At 37.1% G+C, this 19,723-nt stretch overlaps 1 protein-coding gene across 46 annotated transcripts in view; it reads right to left on the reverse strand.

Annotated features, from left to right (window-relative positions):
- CLASP2 (cytoplasmic linker associated protein 2) overlaps positions 1-19,723 on the reverse strand; it is a 180,396-nt gene that overhangs the window by 19,882 nt on the left and 140,791 nt on the right. For all 46 annotated transcript variants that reach the window (XM_044252774.1, XM_044252775.1, XM_044252773.1 and 43 more), the window contains 4 exons: positions 7,917-8,060; positions 6,383-6,489; positions 4,844-4,997; positions 1,177-1,405 (listed from right to left, as the gene is read on the reverse strand). In XM_044252774.1, coding sequence (XP_044108709.1) covers positions 1,177-1,405; positions 4,844-4,997; positions 6,383-6,489; positions 7,917-8,060 — 634 coding nt within the window. The remainder of the gene's footprint in view (positions 1-1,176; positions 1,406-4,843; positions 4,998-6,382; positions 6,490-7,916; positions 8,061-19,723) is intronic.

Here is a 19,723-nt window from a genome sequence, read left to right on the forward strand (position 1 = left end):
TCCACTTACCAAATTACAAAAATTATAAAGTATTTCTGATATCTAACTTCTCAGTCTCCCTACTAATTAGGGAAATGCTCATTAGGATGGTTTATTTTATATTCATCATGGTGATGGATTTCAAAATTTTAAAAAGTTTGAACATTCTGTGCTGGTGAGGAAATCAGCACTACCTAAACTAGCCAAGTGTTTTGAGTTGGTAATTGGGTAGTAACTCTCAAAATTTCAACTTACATATCCCTTTATCGAGCAATTCATCTCTAGGACTCTCTTAAATTATTATGTATGTGCATAAAAGTTTATGCAATAATATGTTCACTGACAGCAATACTGGTGGAACAAAGGAAAACCAGAAACTACATAAGTATAATATCATGAGTAAGGGGATACTTTCAAATTTAACCACATAGTTGTCTATTACTTTATATTACTTGAGTTTTCAATTATAAAAATTAATAAATTATGTAATTTGTAGAGAAAAAAATGTAATTCCCTCTTATTAAAAATACCTAAGCTATCTGCAGTATTTTGTATTTTATATCAGTTTTTATACATTTTATATGTGACCCTAACTGCATACTGTAATTGGAAGGGCAGGTAGGTAGTACATTTCTACCCTCTTTCAGATATGACACTCTGAACAGTCAACCAAATATCAGGCTGGACAACTCAGTGTTAGAGCTAGTCCCACACCCTTGGTATAAGCCACTGAAAGTGCAGAGCTAGTCCTAAGCTGGCTCCAAATTCTAATGATAGCTTCCCTCACATTGGTCTTGCATCTCACTAGAGTTTATGATTTTACACTTTATTAAAGGGATACTATTAAGAATGGGTAGTTCTTCAAAGGTTTTTGTCATGCTGGTATAAAAACTGATGACTGAATTATGTCTAGAAATAAACTAAATTTATAAGCTACAACTGATTTCAGTTGTTTCTGGGCAGTCAGTAAGGATTTCCTGATGTTTGAGGATAATCTCAGGATTACCCTGTTTATCATTCTGGGGTAGAAAACTACCAAACCACTAGAATTGAGCTCCTAAAAGATGGGAGAAACATTTTCATCCCAAAGCTCCTTACTTCTTCAGGAGTTATAATAAAAGAGCACATGTATTTCTTTTGTTCCATTGACTACCAATCCCCTAAAATACAGGTGACAAAATATGACCCAGAACCTACCATCAGGAAACTGGTCGGCATCATCATCAAACATGGCTTCCTTGAGGGCAGACTTATTGAAGGGACTGATGCTATCTGAATAGTTATATGGATTATAGTCTCGAGCGCGAGGAGAGGAGTGAGGAGGCATTGAATGGAGCAACGAAGCTTTATTATCAAGGGCTGTCTGGCTTGAGTCAGTAGCATCACCTCCTGCTCTTGGGTCAGGCATCCCAGGACCACCACACATCTATTAATGGGGAGAAGGCACAGCAAATTACAACATTTTCTAAAAAATATTTTACTTATTTATTTATTTGAGAGAAAGAAAGGGGGAGTAGGGACTGAGGGAGCGCAAGAGAGAAGGGGTTCAACTTCATGACCTGACCCTGAGAGATCATGACTTGAGCCAAAATCAAGAGTCAGACACTTAACTGACTGAGCCACCCAAGTGCCTTGCAAATAATTTATTTTTAAGTATCTCTGAAATTCTAGAAAGATTCTTCTTTACTGCTTCAAAGTCGATTTAAAAAAGGTAACAATTAACAGCTGAAAAAAAGTAATGGGAATCAACACAATAAGTTAAAACTTATTTAAAATGTCAAAATTTAAAGTAAAGGTGTAAAAAAAAAAAAACCTACAGCTGTGAGGGCAATAAGAATCATAAAAGAATGCTGTTGCTAATTCCTATAGTTCCCTTGCTAATGGTTGACCAAAGGATATACAGTGGGATTACCAAAAGCTTCTCCATGCCACTTAAAGATGTAAAAGGATTTTCATTAGCAACACAGAACTAAAAGCTGGCAGGTTTCATTATTAAGGCAGTAAATTACACAATGACAGATTGTCAACAAAGTACAAGAGGATCAAATATTTTTTAAAAGGCCTGTTATTAAAAAATAGAGGCCTCAAGGACTATACCCTTTGAATAGATGTCTGCTGAAGTTTGATCACATTAACATATTTATCAAAACATCAATACTAACACTGATACTAATACTAGTATGAAAATCATTACCACCGTCAATATTACCATTGTCACTATCTACTCACAGCAACTACATGCTAAGCCATTACTCAGGTGCTTTACAAATATTCTTCATGTATTTACTGTGCTCCTACTGCGTGTCAGGGATTGTTCTTGGCAGTGGGGATATACTGGTGAACAAAAGGGAGAACGAGGTCCACTTTCATGGAGCTCACATTCTAGTGGGGGTGCAGCCATTTCTAACCATAACAAATGAGTAAAGTATCCAGTATGGTAGAAGGTGACTAGTGTATGGGAGGCAGTGCAGGATTAAAGGGACCATGAGCACTGTGGTGGGAGGAAGGAGGGTGCAGATTCAACAGGGTCAGAGTAAGCCCTCTGAACAAAGATTTGAAGGAAGCGAGGAAATCAGCCATGGAGTTACCTGGAAGAAGGATGTCTTAAGACAGAGGGACGAGGAGAGACAAAGGCCCTGAAGCAAGAGCATGCCCAGGAAGTTCAAGGAATAGCAAGAAGGCCAGTGTGGCTGGAGCAGAGGAAAGTAGTAGATGAGGTCAGAGGGGTAAAAGGGGAAAGAAAAAGCATATTGTGTAGACTTTGGATTTTACTCTGGGACCTCCTATGGAGTTATATAAATCAAGGAGTGAGAATGGATGACAGGAAGCCAATGGGCAGAATCAAGAAGGCCAGTTAAGTGCTTATTTTAATAGCCCAGGTGAGAGAATTGATGATGATCATGTTTCAAGCCAGAATGGCAGTGATGGGAAGTGGATGGATTTTGGACGTATTCTGAAAACCAAACTGACAGATTTTTGAACAGACAGAGCATGGAGGATGACAGAAAGAGAGGAGACAAGGACAACTCCTTGGTCCAAGGTTTTTGGCTGAGCAACTAGTGCTGCTGTCAACTGAAACAGAAAAGAGGAGCTCTAGGGGAAAAGACAGGAACTTAAAACAAGGAGCTGGATGTAACAAATTAGTCACATAATTTACTATACTTACAGTAACTTTTAAGGTAGGCAGTAATAATCCTTATTTTCCTAATGAAGACACTGAGGCTTAGAAGTGGTAATGTATGAGTAGTTAATAACTGCCAGGAACTGGAATTTAAACTCATTCTGCCAGAATCCACTGCTCGAGCTCCCCACATTGTATCCTGCTATCTCTGAGGTAAAAAAGTCTCAAGCAGTGATTTTTATTACTAAACTGTTATTGCTACCTCATGTAGCTTTTGGGATGGGGAACCTCAAATCTGAGTGGTAAGCTGGCTTTTGGCATCCAGTTTGGTAGGGCCATCTGCCAGACAGGCATGGGGAGAAAAACAACAGCAGGAGAGCAGTCAGGAGGGCAGAGGAGGGAGCCCTTTAGGGACATGCTGAAGCACTGCAATGTTCTACAATTCTGCAAACACTGAGGAACCAGATTCCATAGGAAATGGTGGGATGGCTTGTTTTGAGAAAAGTATTCGGCAGCAGTGTAAAAAACAGCTACTCTTTTATCCCTCCCCCATGCAAAACAACTACTCTTTGTATAATGGCAGAAGCAATTTACCAATGTCAGAAAAATGGGTCGTAACATTCTCTCTCAACCGGAGCTCAACAAATTGATGATGCAAATCTCTATCACTACACTTAGTGGAAGATAAAATCCTAAATGCATTTACTCTTATAAGACTACTGTGATCTGGCCCGTGTTCCATCCCCCAACTCTTTCACAAAAATCTAACAACACCCCCTTTCGTCCCAGTTCCCAACTATGCAAAATTTGTTCCCATCTAAATGTCTTTGCACTTGCCACTTCTTTTATGGAATTCTTCTCTCCTAGATCTTGTACGGCTTTGTTTATTCTCAATGCAAATGCCACTGAGAGAGGCCTTCCCTGACCAATTAATCTAAAACAGATTCACTTTGTGTTCTAACATAAAACTCAATAGGACTCATCTCTCTCGAAAATTTATAAGAACTTGAGGGCAGCAACTTTGCCTTGTATAATCCAAGACCTAGAACAGTGCCTGGCATGTATAGATACTCAGTGAACACTTGGAGAGTGATGGATCCCTTAAAAAATTACATGGCTCAGTGGGTTAAAGCCTCTGCCTTTGGCTCAGGTCATGATCTCAGGGTCCTGGGATCGAGCCCCACATCGGGCTCTCTGCTCAGTCTCTTTTGCCATTAGGGACACCATGTTCTCTTAAACCTATCCATAACTCTCTGTGGGTTAGCCACCCCCCTACCTCCTTATCACTCATTATAGTCATTGCATTGGGACCAGGAAGACCTGTTTCCTCCTCTCTCTCTCTGCCTGCCTCTCTGCCTACTTGTGATCTCTGTCAAATAAATAAATAAAATCTTTAAAAAAAATTAATCTGAAAAATGACAGGAAGCAAAGTTAAAAAAAAAAAAATTTTAACAAAAATCTCTTAATGAGGGGCACCTGGGTGGCTCAGTCAGTTGAGTGTCCGATTCTTGATTTCAGCTCAGGTCATGATCTCAGGTTCATGGGACTGAGCCTGAGTCAGGTTTCCCACTGGACATGGAGCCTGCTTAAGATCCTCCCTCTCCCTCTGCCCCTGGTCCCGCCATCCCGCTCGAGCATCTCCTCTCTCTCTCTCTTTAAAGCAAATAAATAAATAAATAAATAAATAGTTAAAAAAATCTCTTAATGGAAAAGTCTGCAATGTAAGAATATTCAAATACTCACGGAATCACTATCATCTTTTTTCGAATCCCTTTTCAATGGCTCATTCATATCTTCTTGACTACGGAAGCTGAAATTCTGAATTGCTTCAGTGACACCTCTAAGAGAGCTATAAATATCTTCAGAGTTCATATTTTCTGTGTCATAATCAAATGCACTATGAAAAAGACAACTAATTATTTTTGTATAGTTTTAAAACACAAACACATTTGCAATTATGTAGGATCCCCAAAGCATAATCAGCAAAACAAAACCAAACCTGACAACTGTAAATGGTTAAGGTATACGTCCTCTTGTCCACCCATCAAGGGCAGTTTACAATGACTCTAAATGCATAGCCCTTAACATCTCGTTTATCTGTTACCTTCAAAAATGTTCTGATTAACTAGGGCCAGCAAATTATGACCCCTGAAATCTAAAAATGTTTATTTTTTTAAATAGTTGAGAGAAAAGTCAAAATAACATTTCCCAACACCTTTCCAATGAAAATCATATAAATTCTTAGTTCAGTGTCCATAAATAAAATGGTATTGGGACCAGCAGCACTTATCTATTCAGGTACCCGCTATAGCTATTTTCACACTGCAACCACAGAACTGAGTGGAGGTAAAAATACAGTGTGGCCCACAAGGCTGGAAATATTTAATATTTACCATATGGCCCTTTACCGAAAGTTTGCTAACTCCTGTGATTAACTTATAATTATGGTACAGCTAAAAGAGAAGATAAATGTATTTCACACAAACTTATAGGAAGGCAGAGAAGTTTTAACACCAAACATACATGTTACTGACATTACTTCTATAATCAAATTCTAAAACTCAACTGAATCTAGAATTTCGCCATCAAATTGTCACATGTGTGTCACAAGGAATAAACAAGGCAGGTTAAGTATGCAATGTATTTTTCTTCCTCAGATGCTGATGAAGTATCCTATAACTGTAATAAATATGATGAAGCATGCTATGACATATGGCTAATAAAATCATGTTAATAACTATGTAAGTAAATATGGAATAGTATGCAAATGATTTTTTAAAAGGCCAGGAAAGAATATTAGTTTATTAATGAGTTAAGAACTTCATCTGAAATACAGCCAATGCTTGAACTGCATTAAGTGTGTGAAAATTTTATACAGCTTTTATTTTATATGAAGGACAAATCTCGCAGTCACATTCTTTCCTGAAGACACAGACATAATGCCATTTTTATATTTAGCCTTTCCTTATTTTTTCTTTATTTTTATGTTTTTGTCTGTAAGTATCTCAGAAACATAACTACTCCATTTAATGCTTCAAGCACTAATTTACAAAAGCTGTTTAAGTTTTCTTCTCACTTACAGAAATATTAGTTATCCAGTGCATTATTTTCATTTAAAGGGTTAGTTTTGGAATAAACTTAAAATTTTTTGAATCTGCTAAGTTTCTGTATGTCAAGACCTTTCAAGTCAAGTGGAAATCAAGTGGAATTACATTATTGTCTGTTGTCTAAGAATGGGAATCAGCAAACACAAGTCATGATGGAAAATAACCCTTTTATTACCTTGGAGATAAAGTATTCTGTGATGTGTTGGTAGGAGAAGTAAGAGGACTGGACCAGTTGGCTGGTGAACGTGGTGTTGGTCTTGTCAAAGGACTCCCCATGGAACCCTGATTAGGGGAGTCAAATAAATATTAACAATGACAGGGAAGTTCAACTAAAAGGCTCTTAGGGAAGTCATGCAATCAAGAAGTTGAACAATGAGAGAGACATATTTATAGGGGAGTATTCTAATTCATGTATTTATCTCTGCTTTCTGTAGGAAAAAACATTTTCTCCATTCAGAAACCTACCTCTAGTCTTTTTTTGTTTTTTTCACCTGCTTCCTGCTCTCAAATATTATCAACATTTTCCTTCTCATTGATTCAACAGAACCCCAAACTATTTTATTTTAATTAATTTTTAAATTAAAAGAATATTTTTTTAAAGTAGGCTTGACCTACTTTAGGTCATGACCCTGAGATTGAGAGTCGAAAGGTCTACAGACTGAGCCAGCCAGGTACCCCCACAAATTGATAATTTTAAATTAGCTTCTCATTGTAAGCCAATATCTTTCCTTAAACCATTATCAATATTCAAATTTTATTCCTCCTTGAGTACACTTTATAAATGATTTTCTTAAGCATACCAAAGTAAAGTTCATTATTATTATTTTGCCTAACTTTTAAGATATAACCAAACAATCCCTCTCCTTTTAAAAGATAACCAAATATAGGGGCGCCTGGGTGGCTCAGTGGGTTAAGCCGCTGCCTTCGGCTCAGGTCATGATCGCAGGGTCCTGGGATCGAGCCCCGCATCGGGCTCTCTGCTCAGCAGGGAGCCTGCTTCCTTCTCTCTCTCTGCCTGCCTCTCTGCCTGCTTGTGATCTCTCTCTGTCAAATAAATAAATAAAATCTTAAAAAAAAAAATTAAAAAAAAAAATAAAAGATAACCAAATATAGTCCCAAGAAATTGTTCTCAGATTGTTTTTAACCCTCAGACTTTACCTGAAGCCCGTCATAAATGCATCTAATTTTTCCCTTACCCATGATCAAATATCGGTTTTTTAATACTTACATATAATTTTTTAGGCATATTATATAAATGACTCTTGCTATACAGGTACATATAACACTGTAATGTTTCATTTATCCAGACCTTACCTCTCCAAAACAAATTCTGGATTCAAGCAACTAGGGACCCATAAACCTGTGAACAGGTTTGTGAACACACCTTTTAAAGCCCTACCTTCTTCAGATCTTATTTGTTAACCAAGTCATCCCTTCTAGTCCTCAAATAAGGACTGGTTCCCTTTCCCTGTTCATACCCTGGCCACCATTCACCACCAACCTAATGTATATCAAATTATAACATAAATATGACAAGCCCACGGACTATATTCTTTCCAGAACAGTATTTAATACTGCATAGGAGATGTTGCCTAATACAGATGCAAAAATTATATACTAGAATCAGAAGTTTACTTCACGTAAAAAAGGAAGCAATTGCTGTGAAACCATCATACCACATAATAGTCAAGAAAATAACTGAAAGATACCTGGGTTCCATTGCCAGTGTTTCGTAGGTGATTATGAAGAAGCTTTGTAGCACCATCTTGAAAAGTTTTTGGTAAAGCTCCTAATAACATTGTAAACTCTGGGGTATTGAGTTCAAATAAAGAAATCAGCACTGACTGTGCTGCCTAGAAAACAAAGACATAGAACAAATAAAAAAGTATATTTTGGTTACTCAAAGGAGACAATTTTCTTCACTCAACATTTCTGTTCAATAGCACAAAGCCATCTTTCCCACAGAAAAAGAGGTTCTTACACACTTTCAGAATTCTTTGTTGGGAGAGTAAGAAAATAACTGGCCAAGGGAATATTAAAAATGTTACAAATACAATCTAGCACTCAATGGCAAAAGTTAAACAGTTTCTATGGGTTATTCTACCAATATATACTACTTCCTCATTTTTCCTCGTAAGTGATTACAAGAAGAAAGATGGATGGAAATATACCAATACAGGTGTCCTACACTTTTCCCAAAGTTCACATTATACCACTTTGCTTTTATGAAAGACCTGTAACAGTACCTGCCTTCCCTAACCAAAAGAAAAACAAAAGATCTTCACCTTTACATTAAGGCAAAAAAGCAAAAATAGTATTCAGCATTTGTTTTGCAGTGAACCGTTATAAAGGCAGCACACACTATGAGTAGTGAGAATGGTACCACCAAGCTCCTTCCCCAGGAGCTAAACTCAGCATCAAGTCACCACAGCATAGCATTGCTGAACTGTATATGTAAGCATCTGTGCTTTGATTTATTTCGTAGGTCTGTTAGCAAGATGTATCCTAAGGTATCAGAAAGGCAAAAAAAGATGCTATTTTTGGGTCTGGGAAGACTTAGAAGTTTTTCCATATAAATTAATGGAATTGTTTCCTTGCTTTATACCATTCTGGCATATGAAAGGTTTTATAGGAACATTCTATTTTAAGATAGTGGGGGAAACCTATATATTCCCCTAAGCTATAAAAAGTCCACACAGAGCAACTTAATACTTTACTATTCATTTTTACATAAATGGAAAATAATGTTTTGGTGGAAATGTGAACAAAACAATGAAGTCCTCTCAAACCCTGCAGCTCCTTTACAGACAAAAACATTGTGATTTGCTTCCTCAGATCAGATAAGAAAACTGAGAAATTTACTTCCTCCTTTTAATGTAATCAACAGAGCTACTGAAAGCCAAACTTTGAAATTCAGATTACCATAGAAACTTCACTGAGAAGAGGAAAAAACCCAAATAGTTCACAATCATGACTCAGATGAAAATATGTCTATCTTGTCCTGGACCTTTTCAGACCCCATTCTATGAAAACTGAAGTGTTCTATATTTATGATATCTTAATATAAAACACGAGGTGAATGGTTAAATTATGTTACATTGGAACAATGACACACTATACAACACGGCCTTAAATGACAGAACTCTATACATGAAGAAATCGGGAGAAGGTTATCATATACTGCTGAAGGAAAAATATAACAATAAAAATAATAAAAATATAACAAAACAACAGCTATAATATAAGCCCAATATACATTGTGTGGGTATGTCCTCGAACACGTTAATTGTACTTAAATAAAACTATTTCTATTTTAGGGATGCCTGGGTGGCTCAGTCAGTTAAGTGTCTCACTTGTGGTTTGGGTCCAGGTTATGACCTCAGTATTATGAGACAGAGCCCTCTGTCAGGCTTCACAATCAACAGGGAGTTTGCCTGAAATTCTCTGCGCACCACCCCCCCCGGTTTCTCCCTTTGCCCCAACTCCCCCTTGCACACGCATCCTCTCTCTGAAATAAAATCTTAAAAAAAAAAACAACAAAACCTACTCGTATTTTGAAACAACTTTATTGATCTTTTTTGGAACACTGAAACTACCTCAAGTTACTCTGAGCAAAGGAATTAATGATTGTTAAGGTATACTTTATTCCATCTAGGCTTTATTTTTGTGTAAGAGACTTAGTTTTCTTTCTCTCCAGAGGCAGAGAGCATAACAGTTCCAAAACCATTTACCAATGAGTATATTCTTTCCTCATGAGGTGGCACCCTTATCATGAATTAACCTCCCATATAAACCAAACTGTTTCTGATCCTCTGACCCTCCTATGTGTTCTATTGATTTGTCTATTTCTGCATTAAATAATATGGATTTAAGCTATATGATTTAAAATGCAGTATTTTTAGTATATTTTGATAAAGTCCTTCATTTTTGTTATGCTTTACTGTCACATTTGCTTTGCTACATACATTTTTACTTATTCATTTATTTACTTATTTCACAACATAAATCAGTTCTTCATTAGAATACTGTATTCCATTTCTTTTTTTCTTAAGCTTTTAATTCCAGTTAAGATACAGTGTCAGTATTATTAGGTTCAGGTATATAATACAATAATTCAGCAATTCCATCTATCACCTGATGTTCATCAAAAGTGCACTCCTTAATCCCCATCAAGTATTTAACCCATCCCCCAACCCATCTCCCTTCTGATAACCTTCAATTTTTTTTCTCTTTTAAAGGTTTTATTTATTTTTTTAAAAAGATTTTATTTATTTGTCAGAGAGAGAAAGAGAGAGAGCGAGCGAGCGCACAAGTAGGCAGAGTGGCAGGCAGAGGCAGAGAGAGAAGCAGGCTCCCTGCCGAGCAAGGAGTCCAATGCAGGACTCGATCCTAGAACCCTGGGTTCATGACCTGAGCCGAAGGCAGCAGCTTATCTGACTCACCTGTGACTGAGCAACACAGGTGTCCCTAAAGTTTTTATTTTTTTAAGTAATCTCTCCACTCAATATGGGGCTTGATTTACAATCCCAAGATCAAGAGTTACATGCTCTACTGACTGAACCAGCTAGATGTCCCTCTCCCCTTTGTTTTGTTCCTTAAATTCCACATGAGTGAAATCACACAGTATTTCTTTCTCTGACTTATTTTGCTTAGCATTATACTCTCTAGCTCCATCCATGTCGTTGTAAATGGCAAGATTCCATTCTTTTTTTATGGCTGGATAATATTCCACATATATACAAACCTCCTTTATCCATTCATCAACGGATGGACACTTGGGCGGCTTCCATAATTTGGCTATTGTAAATAATGCTGCTATAAACATAGGGGTGCATGTATCCTTCTGAATTAGTGTTCTTGTTTTTTGGGTATATATCCAATATTTCAATTCCTGGATCACAAGGTAGTACTGTTTTAAATTTTTTGAGGAACCTCCATACAGTGGCTGCACCAATTTACATTCCCACCAACAGGGCAAGAAGGTTCCTTTTTCTCCACAGCCTCGTCAATACTTGCTTCCTGTGTTGTTGATTTTAGCCCCTTTGACAAGCTGAGGTGATATTTCGTAGTTCTGATTTGCACTTCCCTGATGATGAGTGAAGTTGAGCATCTTTTCATGTGTCTGTTGGCCATGTGTATGTCTTCTTTGGAGAAATGTCTGTTCATGTCTCTTGCCCATTTTTATTTTTTTATTTTTATTTATTTATTTGACAGAGAGAGATACAAGCAGGCAGAGAGGCAGGCAGAAAGAGAGGAGGAAGCAGGCTCCCTGCTGAGCAGAGAGCCCGATGTGGGACTCAATCCCAGGACCCTGAGACCATGACCTGAGCCGAAGGCAGCAGTTAACCCACTGAGCCACCCAGGCGCCCCTCTCTTGCCCATTTTTAAACTGGACTGTTTTTTTGGGTACTGAGTTGTATACGTTCCTTATATATTTTGGAAGTTTGTAGCAACTCTGCTGAGCAAGAACAGCATTTACTCACTTCATGTCTCTGTGTCACATTTCAAACTTTTTCATCATTATATTTGTATGGTGATCTGTGATCAATGATCTCTGATGTTACTATTGTAATTGTTTTGGGGTACCACGAATCATGTTCATATGAGATGGCGAACATAATCATTAAATGTTTGTTTGTGTTCTGACTATCCCATTGACCAGCCATTCCCATCTCTCTCCCTTTCCTTGGGACTCCCTGTTCCCTAAGACACAACCATATTGATTGAAATGAGGCCAATTAATGGTTCTATAATGGATGGTCTTTAAGTATTCAAGTGAGAGAAAGAGCTGTGTGTCTCTCACATTAAATCAAAAGCTAGAAATAATTAAGCTTAGTGAGCAAGGCAAGTCAAAAGCTGAGACAGGCCAAAAGCTAGGCCTCTTGTGACAAACAGCCAACTTGTGACTGCGAAGGAAAGGTTCTTGAAGGAAATTAAAAGTGCTATTCCAGTGAACACACAGATGATAAGAAAACAACACAGCTTTATTGCTGATATAGAGACAGAATTTTAGTGGTCTGGATAGAAGATCAAAGCGGCTACAACACTCCCTGAAGGCAGAGCATCATCCAGAGCAAGGCCTTAACTCTCCTCAGTTTTGTGAAGGCTGAGATTGGTGAGGAAGCTGTGAATGTTTGAAACCAGAAGTTGGTTCATGAGGTTTAAGGGAAGAAGCCCCCTCCATAACATAAAAGTGCACAGAGGAGCAGCAAAGTGCTGATACAGAAGTTCCAATAAATCATTCAGAAGATCTAGCTAAGATGATGCATGAAGGTAGTAGCTACACTAAACAACAGATTTTCAATGTAGACGGAACAACTTTATTTATATTATAAACAAATTTATATTAGGAATAAGATGCCATCTAGGACTTTGACAGCTAGAGAGGAGAGGTCAATGCCTGGCTTCAAACAACAGGGTGCCTCTCTTGTTATGGGATAATGAAGCCTGTGACTTCAAGGTGAAGCCACCGCTTCACTTACCATTGTGAAAATCCTAAGGCCCTTCAGAATTATGCTAAATCTACTCTCCTGTTGCTCCATAAATGGAATAACAAAGCCTGGGGGACAGCACATGTATTTTCAACATGGTTTCCTGAATATTTTAAACCACTGCTGAAACCTACTGCTAAGGAAAAAAAGATTCCTTTCATTTTTTTCTTTTCTTTTTTTTTTTTTAAAGATTTTATTTATTTATTTGACAGAGAGAGATCACAAGCAGGCAGAGAGGCAGGCAGAGAGAGAGAGAGAAGGAAGCAGGCTCCCGGCTGAGCAGAGAGCCCAATGTGGGGCTCGATCCCAGGACCCCAGGATCATGACCTGAGCCGAAGGTAGCAGCTTAACCCACTGAGCCACCCAGGCGCCCCAAAAGATTCCTTTCAAAATACTACTGTTCATTGACAATGCGCCTGGTCACCCAGAGCTGCAATGGAGATGTACAATGAGAGTTACTGTTGTCTTCACCCCTAAGACAGTATCCATTTTGCAGCCCAAGAATCATGGAGTTATTTTGACTTTGAAGACTTGTAACTTAAATACATTTCGTAAGGCTATAGCTGCCATAGATAGTAATTCCTGTGATGGATCTGGGCAAAGTAAATTGAAGATCTTTTGAAAAAGGATTTGCCATTCTAGATGTCATTAAGAACATTTGTGATTCCTGGGAAGAGATTAAAGTATCAACATTAACAGGAATCTGGAAAAAGGTGATTCCAACCTTCATGGATGACTTTGAAGGGTTCAAGATGTCAGTGGAGGACATAACTGCAGATATGGTAGAATTAACAAGAGAACTAGAAGTGAAGCCTAAAGACGTGACTGAACTGCTGGTATCTCATGACAAAACTGGAAGAGATAAGAAGTTGCTTCTCACGGAAGAACAAAGAAAGTGTTATTTGAGATGGAATCTACTCCTGATGATAGGTTGTTGAAATAACAAAGAATTTAGAATATTACACAGGTTAGTTGGTAAAGCAGCTGCAGGTCTGAGAGGACTGAATCCAATTTTGAAAGAAATTCTGTGGGTAAAATGCTATTAAACAGCATTTCATACTACATAGAAACTGTAGAAGAGTTGACAGATGCAGAAAACTTCATTTCTCTCTTATTTTTTAAAAAATGAATTCTGAATGACTTTTATTTTGATTTGGAATTAGTTATTTAAAAACAATTTTAGGGGAACCTAGGTGGCTCAGTGGGTTAAAGCCTATGCCTTCAGCTCAGGTCATGATCCCAGGATCCTGGGATAGAGCCCCATGTTGGGCTTTCTGCTCAGCAGGGCGCCTGCTTCCCTTCCTCTCTCTGCCTGCCTCTCTGCCTACCTGTGATCTCTGTCAAATAAATAATAAACAAAATCTTAAAAAAGAGTTTTTAAAAACTTGAGTACAGTTGACACACAATGTCCCATAGGTTTCAAGTGTATATGATGATTTAACCTCTATGTTACGCTATGCCCACGGCGAGTGTAACTACGTGTCACCATACATCATTACAATATCACTGATTGTATTTCCTATGCTGTGCCTCTTATAACCATGACTTACTCATTCCACAACTGAAAGCCTGTATTTTCCATTCTCCTTTATCCATTTTCCCCATCCCCTACCCTGTTCCCTCTGGCAATCATCAGTTTGTTCTCCATATTTATAGTCTGATCCCGCTTTTTGTTTATTCTTTTTTTTGTTTGTTTGTTTCCACTTAAGTGAAATCACATGGTATTTGTCTTTTTCAATCTGACTAATCTCACTTAGCATAATATCCTTCAAGCCCATTCATGCTGTTGTAAACGGCAAGATCTCATCCTTTTTAATGGCTGCTAAGAGTCCATTGTACATGAATCTTCTTTATCCATTCATCTATCAATGGACACTTGAATTGCTTCCACATCTTGGTTACTGTGAATAATGCTGCAAATAATGCTGCAATAAACACAAGGGTGCAAATCATCTTTTCAAATTAGCGTTTTCATCTTGTTTGGCTAATACCTAGTACTGTCTATGGTATTTCTATTTCTGTTTGAGAAACCTCCATACCGTTTTCCACCACTGCTGCCTTCTTTCAAATAACTGCCACAGCCACTCCAACATTTGGCAACCACCACCCTGATCAGTAAACATTGAGACAAGACCCCCTATCTGCCAAAAGATTAGGACTCTGAATTCTTAGATGATGGTTAGCATTTTTTGGCAGTGTTTTAAAATTAAGGTATGTACATCTTTTTGGACATAATTGCACACTTAACAGACCACAGCATAGTGCAAAGGTAACTTTTATATATACTGGGAAATGAAAATATTCATATCACTTGGCTTTACTGCAGTGGTCTGGAACACAATCTGCAATATTTCTGAGGTATGCCCATACTAGGTTTTGAAATCAGGAAGTATGAAGTCCTCCTACTTTGTACTTTTTCAAGATTGCTTTGGCTATACTGGAATCCTTGCAATTCCATAGAATTTTGGAATCAGTTGTAAATTTCAACAAATTTCTTGTAAGTTTCTGGGATTTCACAAATTTCTACAAATTTTACCTGCGGATCACTTTGGGCAGTATTACCATCTTATTAAGCCTTCCCATCCATGAACATGGAATGTTTTTCAGTTTATTTAAATCATTAATTTCTTCCAAAACTATTTGGTAGTGTCTATATAAATTCTGCATTTCTTTTGTCAAGTGTATTCTTATAGATTTTAATCTTTTTGATGCTATTGTAAATGTAAATGAAATTCTTTCCCTAATTTCATTTTCGGATTGCTCACTGACAAGTTTTAAAAATATAACTGATTTCTGCATACTGTTTTATATCCTGCAAACTTGATGAACTTACTAGTTCTAATAGTGTTTCAGTGATTCCTTAGCATTTTCTCTATACAAGATCGTATCATTTGCAAATGGAAATAGTTTTATTACTAACTTTACAATCTAGATGCCTTTTCTTATTTTCCCCTGACTGTCCTGGCTAGAATCCCCAGTTGAATAGATATAGAAATTGTTGACGTGTACATTTTTAGCCACACCAGTATAGCACACTTAGACCAGAGTATAGTGTATATACTATATATACACTATATACTATATGCAGAGTATATACTGAATTGCATAGCTGAACAGAAATAGTGAAAGCAGACATAGTTGTCTTGCTAATTTTGAGGAAGCATCCAGTCTTTCACCATTAAGTATGGGTTTAACTGTGGATATCTGCAGGTGTCCTCTACTGGCCTGAGAAAGTTCCTTCCATTGTTAGTTTTCACGTATTTATTTTTTGTTAAATCACAAAAAGATGTTATGATTTTTCCAGATGCCTTTTAAGATTTTATTTTTAAGTAATCTCTACACCCAACACGGGGCTTGAATTTACAATCCTGAGATGGAGAGTCTTATGCTCCACTGACTGAGCCAGGTAGGAGCACCATTAGGTGCCTTTTCTATTGATACAATCAATAGATATTATCTACTGATAATGGTGTATTACTTTAATAGACTTTCATATGTTAATTTAACTCTGCTTTCCTGGGATAAATCTCATTTACTTAGTCATGGTGTCTAATTCTCTTTTTATGCTGCAGATTTAGTTTGCTAATATTCTGTCAAGGATTAAACTGCATCCATATTCGTGAAAGATACCACTCTAGTTTGTGTGTGTGTGTGCGCGTGCGTGTGGGTGCACGTGTGTGGTGTCTTTACCTGATTTTGGGATCAAGGTACTACTGCCCTCACACAATGAGTTAGAAAGTGTTCCTTCTGTTTTTTTGGAAGAGTTTCTAAAGAACTGGTAGTAATTTGTTTGGTGGAATTTGCCATGGAAGCCATCTGAGCCTGGCTTCTCTTCATGGGTACTTTTTTGATTACTAAGTGAATCTCTTTACTTGTTCTCTTAAAATGTCTATTTCTTCCTGAGTCAGTTTTGGTAGTCTACATCTTTCTAGGGATTTGTTCATTTCATCTAAACCACTGACATGTAAGTATTCATAATACTCCTTTAGAGTTCTTTTGATTTCTGTAAGGTTAGTCATATTTCTTCTTTCATTTCTAATTCTAGTAATTTTAGTCTCTTTTCTTCTTGGTCAATCTAATTAAAAGTTTGCCAGTTTTGTTGATCTTTCAAAAAACCAGCTTTTAGTTTCACTGATTGTTTTTGTTTTATTGATTTGTGCTTTAATCTTTTTTTTCTAAGTAGGCTCCGAAGATCATCAGTCTCATGCTCTACCAACTGAGCCAGGCACCCCAATTTGTGCTTTAGTCTTGTCTTTCTGTTTACTTTAGGGTTAGTTTGATCTTCTTTTTCCAGTGTCATAAGATAGTGGTTAAGGTTACTAATTTGAGATCTTTCTCCTTTATTATTATAGTATTAACTCTTATAAATTTCACTGCTTTCGCTGCATCCTATAAATTCTGGTATGTCATGTCTTCATTTTCATTCACCTCATTGTATTCTCTAATTTCCCTTTTGATTTCTTCTTTAATCCACACTGGTGATTTAGAAATAGTTTAGTTTCCATGTATTTGTAAGCTCCCTACCCCCCACAAATTTCCCTGTTATTAACTTCTAATTTCATTGCATTGTGGGCAGAGAACATACTTTGTATTATTTTTATTCTTTTAAGAAAATAACTACTGAGGTTTATTTCATCGCCTAGGTTTATTTCACCACCTAGCATATGGTCTTATCCTGGAGACTGTTCCACATACACTTAAGAAGAATATATATATTCTGATTCTGTTGGGTAAAGTGTTCACCATTAGAAATAAAGGTCACAAAATATATATTCTATGTCTTCTTTACAGCATATGTCAAAGAAAATGATTCACAAAGGAAGAGAGTACACAGAGCTACATATAGGGTGAAAGTAAAGGGTGAAGAGAAGTCTTAAGAAGATGACGAAGAGAACAGAAGGTCTAGAAAGGAGCTCCCCATGAAATAAATAAATAACAGGTTTTTGAGCATAAGGAAAACGTTACCCATAAGCATGTTACAGAGATACTGAAAATATGAACTGTTAAACAACATTAAAAAAAAATCCCAGGGAAATGGAAAACAAGGTAAATTATTTACACCATGACAAAGCTTAAGAAAGGAGAAACCATTTGTTGTAGGAGTGAACACTTCCATAGTCAAAAGGTAAATCTTCTGTACTGATTAACAATGGTTGATTCCTGGGGCGCCTGAGTGGCTCAGTGGGTTAAAGCCTCTGCCTTCAGCTCAGGTCATGATCCCAGGGTCCTGGGATCAAGCCCCACATCAGGCTCTCTGCTCAGCGGGGAGCCTGCTTCCTCCTCTGTCTCTCTGCCTGCCTCTCTGCCTACTTGTAATCTCTGTCTGTCAAATAAATAAATAAATAATCTTTAAAAAAAACAAAAAAAACCCAAAAAAACACAAAAAAACAATGGTTGATTCCTAAGTATTCTGAAGATAATGGCGAAAGATTTAGGAAAGGATGTGAGAATGGTATGGGTAAAGCTAAGTTTTTTTGTTGTTGTTAAAGATTTTATTTATTTGTCAGAGAGAGAGAGAGAGAGAGAGAGAGCGAGCGCACACAAGGTCGGGGGGTGGCAGGCAGAGGGAGAAGCAGGCTCCCCACTGAGTAAGGAGCCCGATGGGGACTCGATCCCAGAGTACTGAGAGGCAGATGATCAACTGTCTCAGCCACCCAGGTGTCCCCAAAGCTAAGTTCTTATGTACAAAGATAGATAGAAAGCTACATAATGGCTAAATTTATCAACAGATCAACAGATAATACCTAAAATGAGTAGATCAGGTAATACTGTAAACTCTTATTTGAAATACAATGGTACCTGCAAGGGGAAAGATTTGGACTATAGTTGACCCTTGAATAAGCACCAACCTCCCGCACAGTTGAATCTCTTCATTTTTTTTATAATTTGACTCTCCCGAAACTGAACTACTAATAGTCTACTGTTGACAGAAGCCTTAGTGGTAATATCAACAGCAGATCAACATATCTTTTGTGTGCTCTATGTATTATATACTGTATTCTTACAATAAACTAAAGATGCTATTAAGAAAATCCTAAGGAAAATATATTTATAGCACCATACTATAAAAAATATCTGCATGTAAGTAGATCATCGCCGTTTAAATCTGTGCTGTTCAATGGTCAAGTATTTTTTTATTTCACTTTTTTGGTTGATTATGTTCAGTATACTCTTTAATCACCTTCCCTTTCCCCCCATCCCCTCATCCACTTCCCCTCTGGTAACCACCAGTTTGTTTTCTATAATTAAAAGTCTGTTTCTTGGTTTGTCTCTTTTTTCCCCTTTGTTTCTTAAATTCCATGTGAGTGAGATCATATAGTATTTGTCTTTTCCTGACTATTGTGCTTAGTATTATACTGTCTAGTTCTATCCATGTTGTTCATATGGCAAGACTTCATTCTTGTTTATGGCTGAATAACATTCCATTATATATTTATATATATGTGTGTATATATAGCACCTCTTTTTTTATCCATTCCTCTATCAGTGGACACTTGGTCTGCTTCCATAGTCTGATTATTGTAAATAATGCTGCTATAAACATAGGGGTGCATGTAACCTTTTGAGTTAGTGTTTTTGTATTTTTTGGGTACATACCCAATACTGCAATTCCTGAATCATAGGGTACTTCTATTTTTAATTTTTTGAGAAAGCTCCATACTGTTTTTCACAGTGGCTGCACCAATTTGGATTCCCACCAACTATGCAAGAGGGTTCCCTTTTCTCCACATCTATCCCAACACTTGTTTTCTGTGTTTTTGACTTTAGATGTTCTGATAGCTATGAGGTGATAACTCATTGTGGTTTTAATTTGCATTTCCCTGATGATGAGTGATGTGAAGCATCTTTTCCTATGTCTGTTGGCCATCTGTATATCTTCTTTGGAAAAATGTCTGTTCATGTCTTCTGCCCATTTTAGTTGGATTATTTGTTCTTTTGGATGTTGAGACATAAAAATTCTCTAAATATTTTGGTTACTAACAAGGGTTGACTATATTTTGAATGGTTACATGATTAGAGCTTGG

The sequence above is a fragment of the Neovison vison genome, chromosome 6 (assembly GCF_020171115.1).
Source record: "Neovison vison isolate M4711 chromosome 6, ASM_NN_V1, whole genome shotgun sequence".
Classification (NCBI taxonomy): Eukaryota; Metazoa; Chordata; class Mammalia; order Carnivora; family Mustelidae; genus Neogale; species Neogale vison.